The sequence below is a fragment of the Falco biarmicus genome, chromosome 2, assembly GCF_023638135.1.
Source record: "Falco biarmicus isolate bFalBia1 chromosome 2, bFalBia1.pri, whole genome shotgun sequence".
In the NCBI taxonomy this organism is placed as follows: Eukaryota; Metazoa; Chordata; class Aves; order Falconiformes; family Falconidae; genus Falco; species Falco biarmicus.
Window position 1 is genome coordinate 92,876,561 of NC_079289.1, and position 17,140 is coordinate 92,893,700.

The 17,140-nt window shown below is 38.8% G+C and overlaps 1 protein-coding gene across 2 annotated transcripts in view; it reads left to right on the top strand.

Annotated features, from left to right (window-relative positions):
- The window catches only part of CTPS2 (CTP synthase 2), a 74,009-nt gene that overhangs the window by 38,719 nt on the left and 18,150 nt on the right, over positions 1 to 17,140 (top strand). For both annotated transcript variants that reach the window (XM_056327098.1, XM_056327097.1), the window contains exon 14: positions 16,427 to 16,523. In XM_056327098.1, coding sequence (XP_056183073.1) covers positions 16,427 to 16,523 — 97 coding nt within the window. The remainder of the gene's footprint in view (positions 1 to 16,426; positions 16,524 to 17,140) is intronic.

Below are 17,140 nucleotides of genomic sequence, written 5' to 3' on the forward strand. Positions count from 1 at the left end.
GCAAGCCTACAGCTTGAGATGGTATTGTGGTATGATAGCATACTCTTGATTTGCCTTGTGTGCATGTGGGGAAGGTGGGGAATCCTGGGTTTTGGCTTCTCTGTCTAAAACAGTTTTGCCTTTTCCATTAAAGAGCAGGAGCTGGGAGAATGAGCGTTCTGAATTTTTGACCACATGGACCAATGTGGGCTGTTGTGTGGATGTCTGTGCACTGGGTGGGGACAGTGGGCCCTCAGCAGAGTTGCAACGCTCCAACCCCTAGAAATCAGGCACGGAGGTCTTTTACCAGAAGTGTGCTGCAGTGACCCTCTAGGTCACTGTGACCCTGGTGCAGCTGGGCTGGCCTTGCTGCTGAAGTAGTGGGGAATTATTGAGGCAGTGCCACAATATGAGCAAAGGTGTTTGTGCTAGCTAATGACCACCTGCTTTCCTCCAGGAACAGGTGAGTTTGGGGAAACCAGCAGCACCCATGAGAGGTGCTCTTAGGGAGAAAGCCATGGAGGTCATTTTGCAAGACGTCCTTGGTAGCAAACGCTGAATTTCTCTGTTCATTTTTTTTACCTTCAGCAGTCTATAAAAAGCCTTGCTGGCCCGATCAGACTCAGCAGCACAAAATATGGAGGCAAAGAAATAAATAGCATAGCGGTAAACACCTTGGAGCTCTCCTTTTGAGTCAGAGAAGGAGGTGCTTATGCGAGATGGTTGAGCTCCAGCAGTTGCTAATTCTCAGAAGTCTGCAAGCATGCTATGCCATGTAAAATCAGATTATTAGTTGTATTCTAGGATATAATTTATTATCAATGTGAAACATAACAAAAGTGATGTTATGAAGTAATGGCTTTGCCTTTGGTGTACAAATCCCTCATCTGTTAGCTCTTTGATGTGTTGATTTGTAGATATAACAGATATTTGCCAAATTCTTTCCAAATGAAGACTGTCAAAATTACCATGAACAACTTCGTTTCAGTTCTCTCTGATATGAAAATATGGGACGATGGAAGCAAAATGCTGCTAGAGTAGTCTTCCCCCCACCCTGTCGTTTGTCCAAGACAGGACTTACCTTGGAATATAAGGGAAAACCAAAGATTAAATCAGAAGGAACTAATCAGGCTTGCAAGAAAAGTAACCGTTGTCTAACTGTAATAATCAGTTGTCTAAATATTTTATATGTGGTTATGGCCTACTGAAAGAAATGAACTTACTGCTACTTAACAAAAACTGGAGTCAAGAAAGAGTAGGTAGTGCTTGTGTACCTAGCTTAATTTTAGATTTTCTAATTACCAAATGTGAGTACTAAATCAAACCCAAATTATAACAAATTCAATAAGTAACAGCAGTAGTAGTTTAGAAGGTCTCAGTTTACACTAATGAATCAAACGAGCAGTTTATAAAACAACTGTAAAACCAACTTCAAAGAAGTAGATTTGCATTTTGTTATAAACCAAAATTAACAAATTATCCATGTCAGTCATACCTTGTTTCTTAGTTGTGCTAGTGAGGAACCTGACTATCAATTAAGTTTAATTTAAGATTCAACCTTAAAGCCAGTTTCATTTGTTTTAGGTTAGTGACTAATCTTGCCTTCAACACAGAAAGGCTTTTCATTTCTTTCTTTTTTTCTTGTAAGACACAGAACTTCACAGCTAAGCTTTAACAAATTCAGCTTTAAGAAGTTTCTTAGGACTTAGAACCAAGAGTGGAGAAGATTTTATAGGAAAGTTTTAAGTGTCTTTGGCTTGTAAGATTGTCTGCCAGGTGCCATGTGGAGCTCAGCCTTAAAGCTAGCATCAGTTTGAAGCAGACCTGTGTCACCCCAAGACCCCTGTGCATGCTATGTGTCCTTTGTATGTCAGAACTGTCAAAACATCAAAAAAGAAGAAACATCAGTTTTCCTCTGAGACATTACTGAAGTTGAGTTTTGCCTATCACCTCTGCACATTCACCTTCTGTTGTACGTCACAGGCTAGGATTAACAAGCCCTAATATCTAGCTATGAAGAATCTGGAAGTATACATTTTAAAATAATGAAGATATATGTATAAAAACACTTGGTGATTTTTGCATTGTGGTTAAAAGATAATATAGATTTAATTAGCTGTGGCTTCCATTGGGATTATTGCTTGGCCTGGTTAATTATAGAGAGCCTGTGTAGCGATCAGAGATAACTTGCCATGAAACTGTTAACATTGGTCTTCACTATGAGGAGGAAGCCCAACAGTTGCCCAAGAGCCTGGAAAAATACCAAAGCCTCAGAATTGCTCAATCTGTAAACTGAAAAATAAGTTTTGACAAATCACATCAGACATGCTGTGTCTGCAAACAACACAGATCAGCAACCATTGCTTTCTTGCACAGCTTGACTTTGGGCAAAACTTTTTTGTCTTGGGGTAAAAGAATATTCTAGACTTTCTCAGAATAATTAATTTAAAGTAAGCTAATTAAGAGTTCTTGCAAGGTCTGTGTTGTCTTGCTGTTTCTCTCACTTCAAATGTGGAATTGTGAGTGATGGTATACAGAAACAATATGAATTCTGTAACACCAAATAAATTACTGTTTTTGAAATTCAATATTGGTAGCACCATTACTTGGTGAATATATTTATATTGGCAACTTCTCACCCAACTTAACTGCTTTTTACCTGTGATTTCTGAGCTGCAACTTAAGTGACAAGACACATTTAATTGTCTCTGTCTTCTTGGGGGCATTTAGAGAGCCAGTACTTAAGCACACAACTGAAAAAGTTTCTAAAAGTTCTTTCATCAGTGAATTTTATTTCTTCATTCTACCACATCCTTGCAAACTCAGCAAAACCTGAAGTTTGAGTGACAAGTAGCACAGGGAGGACCTTTGTTGGAGATAATGAATTAAAAGGAGAGATCCCTGCAGTCCCCATAGAACCCAGATGGAACTGATGCAATGTATTTGTGAGCTGCACACACCTATGGTTGTACCACAGGTAGGCAATGAGTTTTAGTGTTCTCCAGTGCATTTGATGGTATCAGCTTTACTGAAGAAAAGCATACTGGGTTGACTACAGCTCCATCTAGACCAAAGGCCCATTTGGCCCATCACCTGTCACCGTTGTCATCTATGAGTAATCTGTGGAAAAATATAGTAGAACAGGTATAGAATGATGCTTCTCCAGTATATTTTCTCGTTTCCTACAACTTACAGCTCAGATGTTTTCAAGACAGAGAAGACTGGAAGGCCTAAACTGCACAGTATAAACTGTGGTCAGCACAGACATCAGTTTTACAATGATCTCCTCAGTTGTGGTCTGTCTTCCTTTCATAATTGCTTATAATATTGACTAGCTTTTGACTGTTACTGAGTGTGGAACTGACATCTTCATAAAACTATCTATTGTAGTCTCAAGGTCCTGCTCCTGAGGGGCCGTGATAAGCTTAAAGCCTGTAACTGTGCTGTCAAATTAAGCTTCTTTTATCCCCTGTGCGTGACTGTATTTAATTCTGCTGAATTTAACCTGGCATTTTGATCACTAAATTTCACAAGGACCTTTTGCGATTCTTTGTAGTAAGACTTCATCCCTATTACCCTCAGTGAATTAGCTATCATCAGCAGGCTGTCACCTACTGTTCGTTCTTATTTTTATCAATTATGTTGAATGTACTATTCCTAGAGCCTTGTTCAACTCTACTAGTGACTTTCCTCCACTGTGAAAAATTGCGTTTTCTTCTACCCTTGTACTTTTAACTGTATTTTGTGTGTGTGTGTTAATCCCATAGCTGCTTAGGTTTTTTATAAGTTTTTGATGATATGTCTTACATATCTTTCTAATATCTGTTAGAAATCAAAGTGGACTTTGATTATTAACCAAATCTCCTTTATTCACATACTTTTCCTCTGAAGAACTTCAACAGCTAGGTGACAGACAGACAACCTCTCTTTACAAAAATCTTTGTTGGCAGTGTCCCAACCTGTTAAAGCGGCTCAGATGCTGCCTACTTCTACATTTTTGTTAAAGGTTCTGTTGGGTTGCCTGACATGGACATCAGGTGTTTCAGACTGTAGATCTCTGTATCTCCTCTGAAGCATTTGCCAGTTTGGAGTCTTTCGGTGACAAGGCTGACAAGGCTGATGAAAGGTTATTCACCACGGTTACTAGATCAGCTTTTCACCCTTCAGTTGCTTCAAAATTGAGTGAGTGCCATCCAGTTCCAGTGATTTCTTACTATTTTGTCTATTGTAACATTTATTTTTTTATATATATATATATATAAAAGAAGTTTTGTAACCACTTCTTTTAACTTCTATTTGAGATGGGCACATCAGTCTCCTATTAAGGTTTTTAGTGTGAGAATGTCCTTCAAACTCTTTGACAGTGCACACAAGCAAAATGCTGACTTTTTTAATGCCATGGTCCTAACTTCTTTAAGCATGAGTTTTATTTTATTTTTTTAAATTCTGATAATTGATTAGCTTTACAGGAAGACTTTTATTCTTAGATAGAAATGAATGGATATAATTTACTCTTAGTTATCGGTATCTCTTACTAGTTGCTTCATGATTTTTTGGGGGGGAATAATGATTTGGTATTTATATATTTAACTTAAAAATATTTGTGTTTCTTTATCTGCATTTGGACATAGATTTAGTTTTTGTGAAGGATGCCTTCTTGCTGTTAACTTTCTTCCTTTCCTAAGGTTTTCTTCATAAGAAGGATTTTCCTAAATATAGTTGCATGTTGCATTTTCAGAAAGTCTTTGACCTTCTCAGTACTTACATAAGGAATGATGTGTAACAGATTGTAAAGCAAATAGGGACATTTATGCTATGTACAAAACAATTTTTGGGCTGAAGTGGGCATAGGTGAGTAGCTATCAGTGGCTGATTCAACAAGCAGAGAACATTTCTTTTGTGGAAGACTGTATGCCCAAGTCTGTCTTGGTAGTGCTACAATCTATTTGAATAGTGTGTCACTTCAGTATGGACTGTGGATGCTCTGGGGTGGTGTATATAGTGTTGACAAAGTATGGAAGTGGAAGAGGCCATTTACAAAACCGTTATGTGCAAGCAGGTTGTATGTGTTAGGGCAGAGCAGCACTGCTTGCTTTATGGCTTGGATGAAGATTTCAGGTTGCCACATGCTTTGCAGTGATTCTCCAGCTGGAATGTATTGGCCTGTGGATGTCCTCTGCCCCCCCCCAGAGAGAAGCGCTTAGGTGGCTCCCTTGAATTATCTATCTGAAAGTTATGCAGCCAAAGTTATGTGAGGTGAGTCCCACACACAGGAACTAACGCGAAAGTGCTGTGGTAAACTGGTTCCTCACAGGTGTCCTGTTTGGCAACTTAAAAATGCAGTACTGATCAATGAAATAAAGCAGATGTGGAAAGAGGTTGTCCAGATCCCTTAATATTGTGATGATATCACTGAATATAACACCTCTCAAACACATCTTCTACCCCCCTGGCCCCAAAAATACACCCACACAAACAAGCTTGCAGAAGTTATGTATTAAAAAAAATATAAAAATTAGGAAACATGAGATAGATTATCTGTATACTGCAGTTCACATGTTGAAAGCTACATGAAATCACCTCCAATATTCTGAATGCCACTTCCATAGAAGTTTCTTGTACCTAGATAACTGACGAAGTCACATTAAGACACTCTCCTTGTTAGATGCTCACCTGGGAATGTGTGAGTTTCTGTATTGTTAGCTGCCTTGTTTCTAAAGTGTAGGAATAAGATTAAGTATCACAGAAGTCCTGGTTCTGCTAGGTCAACTAGATCACTTAATCTGCCTTATTTTTCTCATACCAAATGGAGGTAATGAAACACACTTACCTTTGTAAAGTGGCTTGATACCTGCAAAGGAAACATCTGTGCAGCAGTTGAGGACTTCAACCTTTTTCACAACAGCCCTGTAGACAGTCAGGAGCGAGAACTGGAATTGAGTGTGTGGCCAAGTGTGCATGGGCCAGAAAAACCTGAGGAATTCGGATCAGTTGCACAGCTGTATCGGGGGCTGTATTTAATGAGCTGTGAGAGGCTTGTTCATTATGTTCTGAGCTATGTAATTTAATTAAAACCAAAGAAAAACAATTAGCCAAAATTTTATTTTTAATATACATTCAGCCCTCCTATTAAATTGTCTGTTGAAAGTGAGGTAGACAAATAATACAAAGGTTTCCCCAAAAGGAATACTTTTTTATTAAATGAGGTTTTCTATTTTCTTAATTCTGTATTTATTTGCCTCCTATCCTTGACTTGTATTTGGTGATAAGATATTCCATACTGTGAAGTTAGATGTCGAACAGCAGAACTGCATTTGCAATGTATTCAACAGTGATTCACTGTAGACATGTGCCTTTTAGCTAAAAATTGTTTCTTATGCTGACTTCTCATTCTGCCATTGACATAAACTATTAGAGGTGCAGGTAAAGGATAAAAATGATTTTTGTATGTGCACCATTAAATAACTGATTACTTTGCAAGGTTGTCACTGTTCTGTGTTGATTCGTATGAGAGCTCGCTGCTGTGCTGGCTGCATGTTGTGTGATACTGTGCTGGCTGGTGACAGAGACTAGAACTTGTGCTGTGTTGCAATATCTTTTGCTGGTTGCTTGGTAAACATTTGTAGCATTTGAGTGGATCATTGCATTATCTGTTGAATTGATCTGTGCCTGGCCACCCACACTTTTCACAGAAGATGTCTGAATTATGCTGGGTGTGCTCATCTGATGTCATGCTAATTAAATGGCTACTTGATTTGTGTTAGTATAAAGGTGACGTTATTCTATAAATGTTACTTTCTTAGAAACAATACTGGTAAAATATTTCCTGTAGGATTTCACTGTCTTGTTGCCAAATAAGAAATGATCTGAAGATCCGTTTCTGCTCCTCTCTGGCCTTTTTGCTAATGGTCCTCCACAGGCATACACACATCTTCTCTGTGTCTCTGTTCTTACTTCCTCAGACACGTCTCTTCCTATCTGATTATGTTTTAAAAGCATCTACATATTAATCTCTAAAAATGAATATGTAGTCTTGCAAGTCTGGTTTTATGATCCATTAGCAAACAAGAACTGCACAGGTATGTCTGTATACTGTCATGTTAACTCTGGACCTTGCAGTTGAATCCAAGCATCCTAGTGGTGCTCACGGGTGCCCTGTTGGGGGAGGAGGTGATTAATGTTTGAGCTCTGCTGATGTAGGTGACATGGATGCAAGTGGTCAAGCCACTTGTCTTTTTAAACACAGTCTGAACTTGACCCCTGATACCTTTATAAGCACAATTAAGGAAAGCAAATTCCAAAGAATCCTTGTCATTTGATGTTGAAGGGGATAGAGTTAATGTGGTAGGTAGGGGTGAATCACAAGGAATGCAAAATTAAATCAGGATCTGGACAGTGACGTTTATCAGTTTTTTGAAGGAGGCATAACAGACAAAGCAAGACAGGAAAGATCCTGCTCAGAAGGAAGACATCATGGTTTCTGCGTGAAATAAAAAAGATTTGGATTGTAGGTCATAAGTCTTCTACCAGAATTCAGATTCTTCCTGGCAAGATGATCTTTGGCCAGCTGAAGCTTTGCTGAAAGGAAACAGGAAACTATTAAATGTAATGTAGAGCTTATGACTCAAAGCATCCCTGAAATGGCTGGCAGAGGTGATTAAGGTAATTAATCTCTCCTATGATATTAATATATATCATTCCTTTTTGTTTTCTGAAGCTGATGAGATGTGTGCTGTTATTGGATAGACAGTAATGAAGATGCCATGGTACTTTTTTGCAAGATAATCTTAAGTGGTTAAAGTTGTATGATTGTAATTATCTCCTTATGCTGTCTTCCTTTTTTGTTCTAATATCGTTTACAGTATTCTTAGGAAATCCTAGAATTAAAAGTCAGTGCCTTGATTACCGTTATGTGATATCCAGCACTTGCTTTAGTTCTTCCAGTTTTCCAGCTGGAATGAGAAATGCTATGATGTATGTGTGGGAGGGGGCTAACAACTTGTGGAAGTAATCTCCACTACTACTATTGACTTTGTGGGGGAAAGAAAATCCAATTATTCATTGCTGGAGAGCTTTCCAGAGGACTAGATGTCCATTCTGTATGCCTAATGAGATATCCAGCATTCAGATTATTCTCTGTAGTTTAGGAAGAGTTACAGGCATGAAAGACTAGATAGGCCAAGGTATCTTGGGCATGCCGTGGAGGACAATAGTAGCTAAAATTACAGTGATTCTACCAGAGGCTTTCTGCCTAGAATTTCCCTGTTATATGTCTGTTCTGCTATTAGTCTATAAGATGATCATTACTAGAATGTCTTTAGTAAATTAAGTGGGAGGACCACTAAGTAGTGGGGTGGCCAACTTCAGTTCTATAGGTCCTTTCATTGTGTATGCTTTTGTTATGGGGAGCAGCATGTTACCAGGGAGTAGAGGAGGGGGAACTGGCATAACATTTAAACAGGAGTTAAACCAAACCAGAAGCTTCCTAAGAGGAAAAGAGGAGGAGGGCAATACAAAACCACATATAAAATATTTCAAGATATTTACACAGTAGATGTGAATCTCTGAATGATCCTGCTTGCATTCCAAAAACAGTTACTTTAGCTTGCACAGTGTTGGTCCTGGTTGTGATCCTTTGTGAGATGCCATTTCAAAATGCAGAAATGAAAACAAGGGGATAGAAGGTAGGAAGAAGCATAACTACTCTAAATTAGTATGAGAACTACTCTAGCTTTCATTATCTACATTTCTTCATTATCTACATCTACCTTCATTTCCAAAAAGTTTCAGCTTAAATGTAAAAGAAGAGTCAAAAAGAAAATAGACTTGCTCATCAGAACTAATTGCTTCAATTAAAAGTTACAGTGGTTGGCATGAGCTGGTTTTGTGTGGTTTTGCAGAGTGGACTCAGCTGAGCTGCTTGTTAAATGAATTAGGTTGGCACAAGATTTTGGCACTGGGAATAGAGTAACATTTACTTTCACACCTGCCTGCAGTTGTCTACAACTTTAGTGGGATTTTTTTTGCAAAGATATACAGCCTGCCAAATACCTTGTAGAAGTTTAACATGTTTGCTTAGGAGTGTCTTTAAAACATTTTAAGATACTCTGTCACTACTTTACATTTACTTGGGATTTTGGATCGTATTGTGTTTTTTTGTTCTTAGAAGTTAAGAGTTAAACATTATGGAATTTTTTCTGAGTAAGTGTATTCTTTTCTGTTCGGCTGATTTTCATACAATGTCCAACTATCAGATACTAATTTAGCTCAGCTAGTATTTTCTTTTTGATGTAGAAATGTCAGGTTTCAAATTCTAGTGTCTGTTTCAAAGGGTGATCAATCAATTGTTAAAGCTCATGGTCTGCTACTGATCTTTGGCCATGATATGAAGCATGTTATTCTAATTGGAAAGAGTGGTACTGGGCTGCTTCCTACATACCTGTAACACAGAAAACCTTATGGAGCTGGAATCCTTTATTTCTGTTTCATTCATTTACTCCAGATTCTAAGTAAGCCATTTTCGTGTGGCCATATCAAGCAATGTGGTAGTATATTGTTTTTCCTTCTGTTTAAAACTTCAGTTTAATGATATACTAATCAAATGTACAGTAGCTAAATCTAGTTGGTGAAAACATTTTAAACTGCATGAAGTTGTTAATCTTAGTCACGCATGTGCTGTCAGATCATGTAAAAATGATTTATCAGGCTGAATCGCAGACAGAATAAAGCCATTTCTCTTAAAACACAAGTTAAACCACAACAAGTACAGCTATGTTTAGGTTTATGTTTTCATAACTGACATAGATTTCAAGCTCTAGATAGTGTTTACATTTCTTTCTTCTGGGAGTAGAACTCTTACTTCTAGTCTCTTTTTCAATTTCAGAGTACAGTATTAGACCATTACCTTACTTCTTTTCCTATTCAAATAGCTATCCTTTCGATAGAATGCTTTTCCATCTCCAATAAATGAAAGAAATAGTCCACATGTATTTTATAATTGATAATATTTTTATTTTATAAAATAAATTTATTTTCAATTGCAACAACTGTTACATTTTAGCATGTGCACAGTGAATAAATTTCAATAAATTTGTGGCAGACGTGCCTCCATATCTGTCTTGGCAGGCCTGAAAAAGGAGGAGAGCTTACAAAAAATAATTAGAAATAAATGGCTGTGGCTTGCTGTTCTGATTAGAATTTGAGAGCAGTTACTCAGAGGAAATCTTTCAACTGATCCAGGACCTTTCCAGGGATTTTTTCTCAGCAATGAAGTTAGCAGGGAAGCACCACAACAAAAGTACCTTCCAACAAGAATAAAAATTAAACCAGGGCAATCTATGATTTTCTGCTTGCTGCCCACTCACTTCCTTTCTAAAAGAAATGACTCAATTTTTGCATCCCTGATCATCAAGTACCAAATCACCACCAGGCAGATGTGGAAGATGGGCAGGATATCAGGATGATTGGTGATACCGTTCCGTGAGAAGGGTCAGTGGTTGGAGTCCACGCAGTCTTACTCACTCACAGGTCTGAAAGTGGTCTGATTATGTTAGGGAAATGGGATGGAAAACAGTTGTTAGTTCTCCTTGTCTTCCCTATGAGGATATTGATTTTATGGCATGAATGGAATTTCTTCAAATAATACTAAGGTAGCACAGGTCTTGGTACTGAGCATTGCCTGGAAACTGATAACAAAAATTCTCCTCAGCGAATGTCTGGAGTAGTGAGCACCTGAAGTAGGCAATCCTCCTGCCTTACTTTCCTTGAAGTAAGCAATTTTCCTTCTGCCTTGCTTGCTGAAGGCAGAGATAACTGATAATGAAGTGATTCTAACACAAGTTACCTTGTTAATGAATGAGAAATAAGCGGAATGAATGCTTGCTCGTGTGTGATAACTCAGGGTAGAGGAAATACAGAATATGGTGGAGAGTTTTGAGGGTAAAACGTGCTGTGTTTTGTCTCTGCTAAGGACAATTTCATGTCTCCTTGGCTGCTTTGCATAGCTTAGCATGTGGGGCTTGTCTATGGCCAAGTCTTCCTTGGCAGTTGCCTGTAGGATATAATCCTGCTCTGAGTCAGCAGCCATCAAGCATACTACTGCTTAAACAATCTCAGGCTGTAAGTGTTTGATTATCTCTGTCTCATCTTTGTGGCTGGGGTGTTTGATGAAGGGAGCACCAGGCTCTGTCTCCCTCTCTAGGTTCTTCCCTCTGCTTTAGAATGCTCAGACACAGACTTGTTTCATGCCTTCCTCCTGCTGGTACCTCACGTGGATTTCAGTGAATTTGGTAATGGCAAAATTTCACCTAGTACTAGCAGTTTCAGCTGGAAAAGTCCCTCTCAAAGGCACTGACAGAGTTCTGATTTTTTAATAGATGTATGTGGTAGGAAGGGAAGGATTTCTCTTAGCTACAGACATGCTGATCTTTCTGAAATTAAATTAATGAGTATTTGGTCATTAACTGTAATGCAAGATGGACCAGCCCAAAGCCTGAAAACACTCTTACATTTTCTTTTGGTTATTCAAGTCTGTGGTAAATCCTGCACTTCTGGCATGGCATGACTGGCACTCCAGTGTATTTCTATAGCCAGCACTTTTTGACCCTGTTACTTCTGCTAACACTAACAGTCTGAAAATTTCTGCTTGATTAAGCCTTTAAGCTGACTCTGGGACATGTGGTTGGAATAACTAGAATGAGTTCTGAAATGCTGTTAAGCAATATCTGTATGGGCTTTGCATATCAGCAGCTCCATTGACTTTCTCAGTTCACTGCACTATGCTTATGAGTAAGCACTGTTTAAAATTAAAGAAGCTACACCCTTTATGACTTTTTCTGAAGAAAATGTTACAAAACCTTCTGTACCAGAATTTCTGCATATTCAGGAAGAATCCTTAGAGAGCTTTTAGGCCTTAATTAAATAAATGCTTTAAGGCAATTACTTAATTCTAAAATAGGAAACAACAGATCTCTGGAAAAGTGGATTGCCCAAACTGTGAAATGGTTGACAGTAAGATGTTATGGGACTTTTAAGAATTTAGGAAATTTAAGCTGATATTTGTTGGAATATTTGGATAATGTGCTGTAGTTTAGTGAAGAAAGGACAGGATTTTTCAAGCTGGTTACTCCTATGACTATGTAGCTGCATGAATTAGCTGTGGATAATTTCTGCTTTGATCTTACATATGATGATGGGCATCTTTATGAAGGCAAATGTTACTTCGGTCAGAGTAATGGAGCACTGAGTAGTCTGAAATCTGCAAGTGGCTTTATGGAACTAGTTCCATCGTGGAGGGCTGAGTGCTTTAGATGGATGGGCAATGGTGGGGTGTGCTTGGAACTAGGATATCTTTGGGGGACAAGGGAGGAAGGGATTCTGGCAGATACATGATCCTTGCACCCTCTTTCAGTAATTGAAATAAAACCTGGTTTTGAATGAATGGGGAATAGTGTCTCTTTGGTTTCCTTGCCAAGTTGGAAGCTGTCAGTACCATTCTTAGTGTTGCATGTGCCTATTTTTTCTTTAAGATGTTTGTACTATTGTTTCTAAACAATAGTTTGTAGGTGGCTGGGTCTGTTTATTCATGCCACATGACTGAAACGGATCAGATCGAATCTAGCAAGTATTAACTAGTCCTGCAGAGAAATTATGAAAGAGTCAATAAAAGAATGGGTTCCTCTAGTTTGGGTTGAGTCGTTGTCAGTTTGTGTTGATGTTTGGGTTGTTTTTTTTCATAGCTGTGTTCAGCAGGGATTAATATTGATCAGTACTTGTCACTATTCCCTGCTTCTGTCAGCTTTCCCTCTGCAGATCTTGTGTGCTGAGTGTCTTAGAGCCTCTTTTCAGTGTTCAATTAGTCTTTAGGATCTGGGCTTCTTCTGATGCTTTGATCAGCACTTACACGTATAGCAATTTATTTCAGCAGTGAGAAATCATTTGCTCACCAGACAAGGACAGGATAAAAAGGCAAAAAACCTAAAAACCTCCTTCCAAAGCTGACTTACCAATGAGTTGTTCAAATAATGTTCCTTTCCCTCTCTCCCCACAAAAGAACAAACCTCCAAACAAAACCCAAACAGACACACCTCACACCCCACCAGCACCCCCCAAAGGTAACCACGGTAGATGTATTTGTCAAATGGCATTGCCTGACATGAGGCAAAGCAAAGACAAAACGTAATGGTCCTGGGGCGATTACTAAAATGATGGATGTCGGGTTTTCAGGGCTGTGGTTGCTCTATGCCAGGGGTCCTCAAACTATGGCCCATGGGCCAGATACGGCCCCCCAGGGTCCTCAGTCCGGCCCCTGGTATTTACAGACCCCCCCGCCGGGGGTTGGGGGGGAAACCAAGCAGCCACAGATGACGGCCTGCCACTGCATCCGCGCGCTGGCCCCCTGGTTAAGTTTGAGGACCCCTGGTCTATGCTTAGCATTAGGGCTTGAGAGGTTTTTTCATTAGCTTTTATATGTTTCCTAAGTACGATGAAATGATCCAGGTGTAGATTTCTGAAAGAAGATTGCAGTTCATGGGTAGTTGAAGTCCCTGTTCATCAGTAGCGTGATTTAATACTGATCAGACTGCTTTATCTATTGAATGTGCTTTGTGTTATGGCAGAGTGATCCATTATTTATTTCATGTTGGTTGTCTGATGTGCAGTATGTGATCTCTGTAAAATCTCTGTACTGTTGGGAGTTTTCAGAGATCTGGGTAAGAAAGAGCTAATTAATGCCTTATCTCTTCTTGGACCCTGCCAACTGATGCTTTTTTGTTGCTTGTGGTGCCTGTTGTTCTGTGCTGTTCTCTGCTTTTCAAGGAACTAATGCATAGTAAGAGCTGATTTATTCTATGGCAGGAAGCATAAGCTCTTTGAAGAATCTATTCAGTTGCACAGTTGTTCAAAATAACCACCATTTGAAGGTTCATCTTTTATCTGATCAAATAAATTATGTAAAATATATCAAAATGTTCCATAATATGAGTTACTTTTCCGATGCTTACTACTGTCCTCGAGCTGTAGGGCAGCAGTGCCACTTTGCTTTTGAAAGTTTCTTGCACAAACTTTGTTGCAGAGAAACTCATGTCTTATCTAAACGTCGAGGGTTGTGCTGTGATAGTTGCTGAAGTTGATCAGAGCTACAAGCCATGTCAAAAAGGAAGATCCAGAGTCAAAGTAGCTCTGAGGTATTACTTCATAAGTAGCTCCTTTCCTCAGCTGACTACAGAAGTTAACGTTTGAAGCCTTGTCTATTTTCTTACTATCATAAACCTAAAAATCTTGGGGAAGATGGAGACCTGGTTTATAATGCACATAATCAATAACAAAACACGAACACATGCAGTAAACTCTTGATGTTGATATGCAATACAGCTGTCACGTTGGCAGAAAATATGGGTATTACGGTGATTCAGTTAGCAAAGTTAGACCAAAACGTCCTGCCCCAAATTTTTAGGAAGAAAGATCTAAAGCTGAGATTAGGTGCATTCTTTTTCTTATCAGCTGCATATATTCGTTAAACAGCTAATAAAGTGATTTTTTTATAGTTGGAAGAGCAGCATGTACTTGAAGTACTTGATAGCTGCTAGTTACCACTTTGTCCCCCTTCAACAAGAGTCATGAGCACAACTTTAAGGTTAGCTGTAGTATGGGTGTAGGCAAGTACAGTAACACCTCATGGACAACTTGGGCTTGATTTCAGAGGGTCAGCGTGTTTGACGCATACACACAGTCTGCTGTGTATGTTCTAATTGCTTCTGATGTCCCTTGTTTTTTGTGGCCACTACTTCAGGAAAAAAAGTAAAAGTAAATGGAAGGAAATAAAGGAAAAGCAGACAATCTCATGTTTCTTGAAGTAATAAGGATTCAATTAATAGCTTCTTTTTAAGTATGTGGGGTTTTTTTAGCTGAACGTGCTGCGTAGTCCTCACCTTCGTGATTTGAGGGGTCATTAGAGGATTTGTATTATCCGACTGGTTTGATCACAACTCCTGCTCGTGACATTTTCTAGTGAGTATATAGCTTATGAATAACATTTTGAAGGTATAAGGTTATACAGAGATAATTACACAGCTGAAATGCATTGGCACAAGGCCAAAGGCTAAGCACTTTCCACCATCCCTTCTAAATTGAATAACTTCACTTTATGAAGTATATCATCAGAAATTGTTTTCATTATTCCCAGAGGCCAAATTAAGGTTAATAAAAATCCAATTCCAGATTACCCATATGTGTGAATATTTGTATATTTAGGACCTTTCTTTGTCAATTACATTCCTCACAGACTGTATATATGTGAATACAGGTATGTAGGTCATCATTTCAGCTCGTGTGTTTCTACAAATTTGTACTGGTTTACCTCTCTGAGACAGACTTCTTCTAAACTCAATTGTGAGACCCAGCAGGATTTTTCAAACTGAGCAAAACAAAATGCACTCCTTCCACTAAATTGTGGTTTCTCACATTCCTTAAATCCCACCATCCTGGATTCCACTTGACTTAGATAGCAGCCATTTGACCCCCTCCACTTCAGTCCTCAGACCCGGTATTTGTATATTCTTTTCTTTAAATATTACGTTAAATAGCATATTCTTCATGTGAGGAAACACGGTATTTTGTGGGTTCTTAGGCAACCTGAGAAACCCTGTAGTAAAGGTGAATTAGGGGGGACTGTTGTTCCATTTTCTCCCTGTGATAAGTTAGTTACGTGTAGGATCTGAAATAGCACACAGACGTTGGAGTCACCTCTTACAGTACTCTGCTTTTACAACATTAGCATATAGTCTTGTTACAGGTGCCCTCTTTTCACTCTGCTGCTCCATGCTCTCCTCTTCTTCCCACTTCCAAAAAAAGAGGACTTTGGCTGTCTTGCTAAGACAGCTGTTTCTGCCTCTTAGCATAAGAAAGAGTATCGTGTATACAGAACAGTATAAGAAAGGGCCTAGTGTACAGGAATATTTGCCTAGGGTAATCTTTCAACCTCTGTCACTCTCTGTTCAAGGACTTGCTTTTTCAGAGGTGGTGTCTTTATCACTTGGTAGATTATTATATTTTTTTAGGCATTCATCAGTTTTTTTAAAATCTGTGTACTCTTATAGGACCAAGAATAGCTTTTGGCAGAATTACCCTATTGCTATTGTTTGGTATCTTTTTTTTAAAAGAAAAGTTTTTTCCACCCAAAAAATTAAATTAAGGAATTAGTAAATTGTTGTTGTTGATCTTAACATTAAATGAAAAAAACTTGTACCAGTTAGTTAATATCCTCAGTCTATTACAGTCTCAATACTGAGAACAAAGCATTAGAAAAACTAAAGAGAAGTGATAATTGGCAATGCTTGGAGGAAAAATAATGTTACCGTTTATAAATCAATTCAGCCTGTTATGCAGTTGTTGCTTTCTTCTTTCTTTTCTTTGTTGTATGAAACAGTATTTGAACAATTTTTCTGTACAGGTTATTGACATGCCAGAACACAATCCTGGAGATATGGGTGGAACAATGAGACTGGGGAAGAGGAGGACTGTTTTCAAAACACAGAATTCTGTTTTAAGTAAGTTACACTTCTGCTCTTATGACTTGCCTTTTGGATAGGAACTCTGTACATGGCAAAGCAAAAACGCCAGAGCATGTTTTGTTAAAGGACTGTAACCTCAGGCAAGCAGTTGGGTGACAGTTTCCCCGAGTTCATTCACTCTGATCCTGTTCCCATATACATTTACCCAGGATTGGAACGTAAAGAAAGAAATGAGAGACATCTGAAAGTTGCAGTGAAAAGGTCAATTAGAGTCCAAGGCTTTAAATAAACAATGACTGTTAAGATAATTGAAATGCATCTTATAGTAGTTTAATTCATTATTTTCTTGGGAATATCAGAGAGTTTTCTTCCTGTTTTCTTTCTGACTTGACAGGATGTGTGAACCAGGGCTTCTTGTCCTACCCTTGAAGCTTTTTGGTAGAACTAACCCGAACTCCTACCCTTTGTGCTCTTGCCTGACCTAAACGCTGGTTGTCATTCCCTAGAGTTGCCTGTACACCTCAGCCTTAAACGTCACCTGGCCTCACTGCCTTAGTCCTCACGTTGTTTGTATCCTAATAAGCCAGGCCCTGCTTAACTCCGGTCTCTGATCCAGCAATGCCTGGCTCGGCCCTGGAAACAGTCTTGTTTTG